The sequence below is a fragment of the Gavialis gangeticus genome, unplaced genomic scaffold, assembly GCF_001723915.1.
Source record: "Gavialis gangeticus isolate Ggan-Ray unplaced genomic scaffold, GavGan_comp1, whole genome shotgun sequence".
NCBI lineage: Eukaryota > Metazoa > Chordata > Crocodylia > Gavialidae > Gavialis > Gavialis gangeticus.
The window spans coordinates 150,660,820-150,668,242 of NW_017729032.1; the positions used below are offsets into that span (position 1 = coordinate 150,660,820).

The 7,423-nt window shown below is 44.6% G+C and overlaps 1 protein-coding gene across 2 annotated transcripts in view; it reads right to left on the reverse strand.

Moving 5' to 3' along the window:
* The window catches only part of NPAS2 (neuronal PAS domain protein 2), a 92,931-nt gene that overhangs the window by 24,694 nt on the left and 60,814 nt on the right, over nucleotides 1-7,423 (reverse strand). For both annotated transcript variants that reach the window (XM_019525428.1, XM_019525427.1), the window contains one exon: nucleotides 2,836-2,982. In XM_019525428.1, coding sequence (XP_019380973.1) covers nucleotides 2,836-2,982 — 147 coding nt within the window. The remainder of the gene's footprint in view (nucleotides 1-2,835; nucleotides 2,983-7,423) is intronic.

Below are 7,423 nucleotides of genomic sequence, written 5' to 3' on the forward strand. Positions count from 1 at the left end.
CTGTCTAAATTTGGTGTGTGTAGCATGTATGGGCTTAAACTGGTGATAGGTGTGCATGAACCTAGACTAGTTATTTTGAATGTGTGTATCTGAGTTGCTAGTGTGAGGGGGGTGTGTGTGTGTATTTATAGCGTAAGTTGCTAGTGTGAGTGGCATTGTGTGCATGATATACGAATCAGTGATCTGTGTCTAACTTCTGGGGTGTATAGTGTATGTGCTTGAATTGGTAATAGGTATGCATGTGGGTAGGCTGGTTTGAACGTGTATGTGCCTGAGCTGGTAGCATGTGTGTGTATGCACCTAATTGAATTGTGTGTTTGTATATGTGCAACACCACGCCCTCCTGTCTAACAGCACAATATAGAGATCCTGAGCATTGGCCTGACCCCTCAGGGCAACATTGGGACACCTGGGTGTACAGCACCAGGTAGAGGAAGCCGTGGAGGAGCAGCCGGCTGTTGGCCTCCAGCAGCAGCAGTGAGGAGGAGGACGAGGAGAAACAGTGCCTCAGGATGCTGCCCGGCTCCACTGGGGACAAGGAGCCCCGTCTTCACACACGGCCACATGTGCACAGCCTGCCTCCCTCCTAGCCCCCGGCTCCCATGGAGGAGGAGGAGGAGGAAGGCACAAGTGTGACTTTGTGCTTCCTTCTCATGAGTGCATGCATGCGTGTGGCACCCCCCTGCAGGCTCCTTAGCATCCTGCCCGGGGATGTGGCCCTGCTGACAGCCAGGCAGCCATGTTTTACGTTCGCATGCTCATCCCCGCACCGGACGATGTTGACCCACCCTGCGTCGCCCTTTCCCCGCCAATGCAGTGAGGACCACCCCCGGCATGGGGCTTAAAGGAGCCACGTGATGGGCATGGAGATGGTGAGGAGGCACCTTAGCCTGGGCCCTGGGACCTGCCTGGTGTGAGCTCACCTGCTCCAGCCTCCATGGCTGCGTTCAGGGGAGCTGAGAGAGGGGCCCCGCTCCCCCCAGGGAGAGGGTCAACAGTAACCGGGCAGCCAACTGCCTCGTAGTCCATGTTCGCTGGTCACCTGCTATGGGGCTGGGGGAGGGACAAGGGGTGGGAACGAAAGTAAACAGCGTTTACTTTTGTTTCCTGTCACAGCATGTTGGGCCTCAGAAAACAGCTTGGCGGGCTGCATGGCAGCCCACAGGCCATATGTTGGGCAAGCCAGGTCTAGCACATGTCCACTAAGGGATGTTATGCAAATGAACTGCATTTCAGCATCTCCAAACTAAGGTTGGGCTGGACAGTTTAGAGCTGGGAGCCATAACAGGTGCTCAGGTAGCCTCTTAAGTCTTTTGGCTTGAGCTCTGTGGGACCTAGGTTGAGAATCTTGTGGGCTGCCCCAGTCATTCCATGCCCTGATCAGGCAGCATGCTATGTGCTGAAAAATTTAAGCGAAACTGCATCAGTTTCCCATATATGAGAAGAAAATGCTGTGTGATCTGCCTCACGATGAGAGAGTAATGCTTTGTGCCCAATTAAAAAGAGAGAAAGGGAGAAAATTCTGTCTCTTGACATTCACAATAGCAATAATAATGGCTTTCAGATGTCTGATAGGATTCTGCAATAAAAGCCCAATTAATTGTTGAGATACTTTCAACTCTCATTCATCAAAACCAGTGTAGACGTAATGGAAAAGGCACACCGATGGCAGACAGTATCTTCCTGTGTTTTGCACAGTGCCAAGATCAATGGGGCTCAAATCCTGGATGGGACCTGCCGTTACTATGTTAATAGAACACCAACCCACAATGGCAAAACTTCTATTGACTTGAGTAGGGGCAAGATTTCACCCTTATTTGGATATTACTCGGATATTCAGAGATTTTGTGATAGTGTTTGTGCTCTCATAATCTTATGAATGTGAACATCAGAATGGGATGGATTCATTACAAGTGTAACTTGAGCAACCAAACATGATTTCACCCAGTATTTCTAGTTAAATTATCAGGAAGACGAGGTAATTCTTCCTGCCATTAGAAAACCTCCAAAAGCAGTCTGAAAGGTGAAGGGATCTGTTCACTGAGGCTACTTGAGATGTACTGTATTCACACTTGCATTATTTATTTGAAGGGCTATATATAAGTATACCTGCACACTGTATGTAATATGTTTTGTGAAGCAGAATGTGTCAAAAAGATGAGTCCCAGAATGAAAGAGGCTTGAGTCTAAAAGTTCAAACTGGTTTAGTAAAGAACAAACACAAATTAGCATGTGGTCTTTTCAGACTGAAGGATTCACAGGTGAACTTCACCAGTGTTGTGAAAGTGATGAGAAAAGGGCTTTGGTAAATGTTACCTGTGATATGCTTCCAAGCTGGAGAGGTGGCATAAATTTAGGGAAAAAATGAGAATGGCAAAGTTGGTTAAAGTATATGGTATGATACAGGGTAAGAAAGAGTAGGGAAGAGATGGTAAGCCAATACAGAGGTGGGTAGAGACTCGATACCAAGAACTGGAAACTCAGACTTCAGGTAAAAAGGGAGTGACATGGGGAGGCACGGTGAAAGCACTGATGATTTAACTGGCTCCTTTTACTGGAGCTGTCCATTCTGAAGACACAGTATATAAGGTACTCTAAAAAGATGTTCTAAGCTGGAAGATTCTTTTCCATTTCATTCCTCTACCCCAATATTGAGATCTCTTAACATTTCTTCCTTCCTTTTTGCAACTGACAGATACCTGGAATAACTCCCAAACCAACTGAATCTGTTTTTTCAAACCCAGAATTCTTTGACTGTGAAAATAAACTTACAACCGTCCATTCTCACAGCTGCAAAATCTGAAAATGTTCTGCTCTGCACAGAGGCTGGCTTACTTGTATACTGGAATCCTGAACCAAGCAGAGCTGTTCCTGTATTTTTTGGAGTTCTTCTTGCTGCCACCGAATGTTGGCCTGCAGGATCCGTGTTCGCTGCTCCAGCTGATCCTTGATGGTCTGGAACATGCTAAATTGTGCCGAGAACTTCAAAAGACAAAAGAAACAGCCATGTCTTTTCCCCATCATTACAGGAAGGGCTGAGCTCTACACTGTTTCATTCTACAGACAGGACTTGGTTTCTTGATTGCAAAAATATAGTTTGTCTAATGCTATTTTGAAATATGATAATATCTAGACACTAAGGAATCTTCTTCATTTTCCATCTCAGGAGTATCTTGTTCAAGTGTTAGATTTCACAAACATTTTTTGTCAGATGTTAGACTGATGAACACTGCTGTTATTGTTATTTAATAATTTATCAGAATGCAGTATTTGGACGGTGTATCACTGCACAGAAAAAGCCTTAATCGGATGTGGAATTAGTGTAATACTGGATAAAAAGGCAATACTAGTTTTGATGCATCACCAGCCAAAGTTATCTCCATCCCACAAAAATTAAGTATAGAAACACTTAGTGGGAAGTGGGTATATATCCCAAATGAATTATGTTAATAGTAATATTACCAAAGTAGAAATAACAGTGCTACAACAGTTTTTTTTCTGCTGATTGTTTCATACTACACTGTGATTTCCAGCTACACTGTTGAGGAATATCTTCAGTACTGAGATGTCAAACTGGTATTCAAAGATATTTAAAATTGTTACTATATTATTTTCAAACACAACATAAATTAATAGATCTTATGAACTTAGGAGGGAGGCAGTTCTAAATAATTATACAAAATACAGATCACTGTAATAAAATTTAAAAAGGAAGTGCAAGAGTATAGGGTAGTTAGCTAACAAAATATGGATTCACACTTTGGAGAACACTTAACAGGTAGCATTTAAACTCAGTAACTTTTCCATACTTAGCATATTTCACACTTCTATCAAACATGCAAGAGAGCCAAGGGGTATCTTCTGATTTCCAGTGTTCAGTCAAACATAACCTTGCTTTAACCAAAAATAGTGGGTTAGTCTAGTAGCTTTTTAAATAGATACATGCCACAAGGCAAAATAATGAAAGGGATCAGATTCTATGAAATCACTGGGGTTCCACTTGCTCACACCATGCATTTCACTTTTTAAATAGCACAACTAATGACAGTAGTGAGAGGGGCAGATTGGGATTGGTTAAATTGTACAGTGTACCAGATTTCTGTGGAGTGAGGTTGAAACAACAGCTGGTCTGTTAGATTCAGGCTTTATGCCTAGAACCTCTTTGCTTTATGGTAGTCCCCTGTGTGAAGGAAAGTATCTCCTTCTCTACGTTTCCTGCAGCTAGTACCATATTTACTCAATTCCAAGATGAGATTCCCTCCTCTCTCATTTAACATGGGGGAAAAAAGCCCCTCATCTTGTAACTGAGTATGAGGCAGCAGGTGGGAAGTCAGACAGATGCCGCAGCTCAGGCTTTAGCTCAAGTCCTGCATTGGGGTTGGTGTTGCAGCTGCTGATGCCCTCCACTGCATCTGAACCCCTTGCCCAAGGCTGCAGATGGTGATGTGCAGGCACAAAAGGGGGGGGTGGTAAGTAGGTGAGGGGAGAGTTAACAGCAAGGGGCAAGCTGCCTGTCCTCCCACTTGCCACCTGAGTGCTCTCCCTACTGCCTGTCCCCCGACCTGCTGTACTGCCTGCCCCCTTACTGCCCTGTCTACTGCCTGCCTTCTATTGCCTGATCCCCCTACTATGGCTTTTTCCATTACAGTGTGGGGCTGGGGGAGGAAGAATTTAAGCAATCCTCCAATAATTAGATTCTATACATGGAAAATTATACCAAATGTATACAATTTCCATGTATAGATTCTAATTATTGGCAGGGTCTTCTTAAATTCAGGGTCATCTTGGTTTTGTGTAAATACAGTATTTGAAGTATCCATTAAAACTTTCTTAGAGCGAGGAAGATCATTTTTAAATCATTTTCCTTTATAGCTACATGTATGGCTTTACACTAAATCACAGGTTACTGTTTAAGAAGAATTCTTTGCTCAAGGGATCCTTTCCTGTTCTCATATTCATTTAGTATGTTCTGCACTGAACTGAGTTATAAGTCCTGAAAAGATCAGAGATAAGATTATGTGGGTGTCACAGTTCCCCATTCTGTGAGAGAGCCCTAGATGCATACTGGCATAAGCAGGAACTGGGTGTGCCAAGACCCTTCAGGATCTGTCCCTATGTGTTAAAAGAAGGCATGAAAATAATGAAACACGAATTACAGTATCTGGAGTATCTTTACTACGGTGCTGATGCCTAGAAGGTTTTTGCTTTTAAACAACAGCCCTGCCTTATGCAGCCCAGCAATTTCCCACAGGTTGAAAATAGTCTCACAAGTCCCTGGAGGGAAATTTGTATGACTTCTAATTGGTACAGGACATGGGAGGCAGGGCCAGGCATAACTCTTCTTCTGTTCCAAAAGTGAAATATTAACCTATTTATATTAACCATGGATGACTAGAACCTTCTGCCATTTGGCGAAGAATACAAGTGACTCCGAAGGGGCACCAACTTCTTTTTTCAAGGTTGTCCCAGTGTTTTTCTGGGCCCCTTGGTGCCCTGCCACGAAGAGTGGAATTGTACTATTTGGAAACATGTGGACACAACTAAACTTGTCTTCGATATGGCTCTATGAAGGTGATATAAGCAGGGTACTTAGCCTGCTGCCTCTGGCAGGGGGATTTGCTCCTTAAGCAGCTCTTCAGCTACTCTTTCCAACTCACATATACTCTTTAATCCACAAACATATAGGCAAATAAACAAACCATAAATCAAACCGTGATGTCTTGTCACAAGCACTCAGAGGGGAACCCCTCTGAATCTGGACCTCAGCACAGCAGCCTCACCCTTTGCTGTACAAAGCTGTTTTATTCACAGTTAACTCCTCCTTTCCAAACTGTTCCTTCACAGTCTTCCTCTGCTCTCCTCTCTGGGACTTTTCAGGCTCTCAGCGGGCATGTCTACATGAGACATTTATTGCGCAGTAGACTAATTAGCTGCACAGTAAACATTGTGCACCTAACCATGCACCCTAATTACGCCAGAGTAAACTGATCTACTCTTATAGAGACAAGTACTATCCTGCTGCAAAGTAAAAAACTCCAGAGCAGTGCATGTATAGATGCTGCCCAGCTGGCTGAGGCATGAAGGTGCTTCAGTGTGGGGGCTGCCTGCCAGCTAGTCCTGCAATGAAGCACCTGTGTGCCCCTGCCAGCCCCTCCATAACACCCTGAGCTGGGGAGAGAAGCCCCAGTCTGGCAGGCTGACCCCCAGAACCACCTGCCAGCTGGACTGGCTCTGACCTGGCTCAACATGCTATGATCCCAGGTGCACATGTACACAGGAGATAATCATCGCAGTTTATTGCAGTGCATCAATATACACGTGTAAACATGCCCAGTGAGTCACTCCCTTAATAGCAGCTTCCCTGCAGCTGCAGCTACTCAACGTGGCTAGCAATCTCCTCCTAAGGGGAGAGATGCCTCCTATTATAGGTGGGTTTTGTAAAATAACTCTTGGGAACTGAAAAACACCTCTAATTCCTTCAAAGAGAACTTCTTGATCCAGAAATTTTGACAGAGAAAAATAATGTTAGGTAGATGGTTCCTTTTAACACAGAAGTCCTCAAACCATGGATCACTGGAAACATGTTGCTTACAACTTCTTCTAATGTTTTTCACAGCCATAGGAAACCAAAATGTTAAAAGTGAGGTTGATAAGGGAGAAAAAAGTGGGACACTACCCACACTGTGTTACTTGCTCAGTGCTGCCTATGTACGAATCAAGGCTGGGAAGTGGTGGCCTAATCAATCTATCCAATTTGCTTTTAAACTGCTTTGGGAATGGAGCCTAATTTTCCTCCAATATTTTTACTAAAAAAATAGTTGTTATGTTGGGGGATTAGTTTGAAATTTGAATTTGTTGGGCAAAGTCAAAAGCAAAAGAGTTTGCTTCTGGTTTCAAATAATTATTCAAAATTATTGTTAAAGAGCATGATCTCAAGTTCAGACAAATTGACTGATGATACCATATTTACTCAATTCCAAGATGAGGTTTCCCCCCATTTAAAATGGAAAAAAAAAAGCCCCTTGCCCTGGAATCAAGTATGAAGCACTGAGGGGGCTGGCAGCTTCCAGGGCTTCAGCCCCAATCCCAGAGTTGCTGCAGATGCTGCCTGCACTCCCCACCACTTCTGCACCCGTTGTTTCTCTCCCACACAGCCTTGGGCCCTTGTCCCCACTCTCCCATCTCCCTCTCTAACCCCCTTCCTCCTGTCCCTCTCCCTGCAGCCTCTGCTCCCCCATTCCTCTCCCTCCCCTATTACCCTTGCTATAGCAGGCTGTATCCCAACTCCAACTTGGAGCACGGAGCATGGGCCCAGCCTGGCCCTGTAGCAGCAGTCCTGCTGAGGCCATGCTCCATGCTGCAGTACAGATGGAGCCTGCTGGCACCAGAGCAAAAGAAAGTGGGGGGAAGGGAGGGGAGGGGC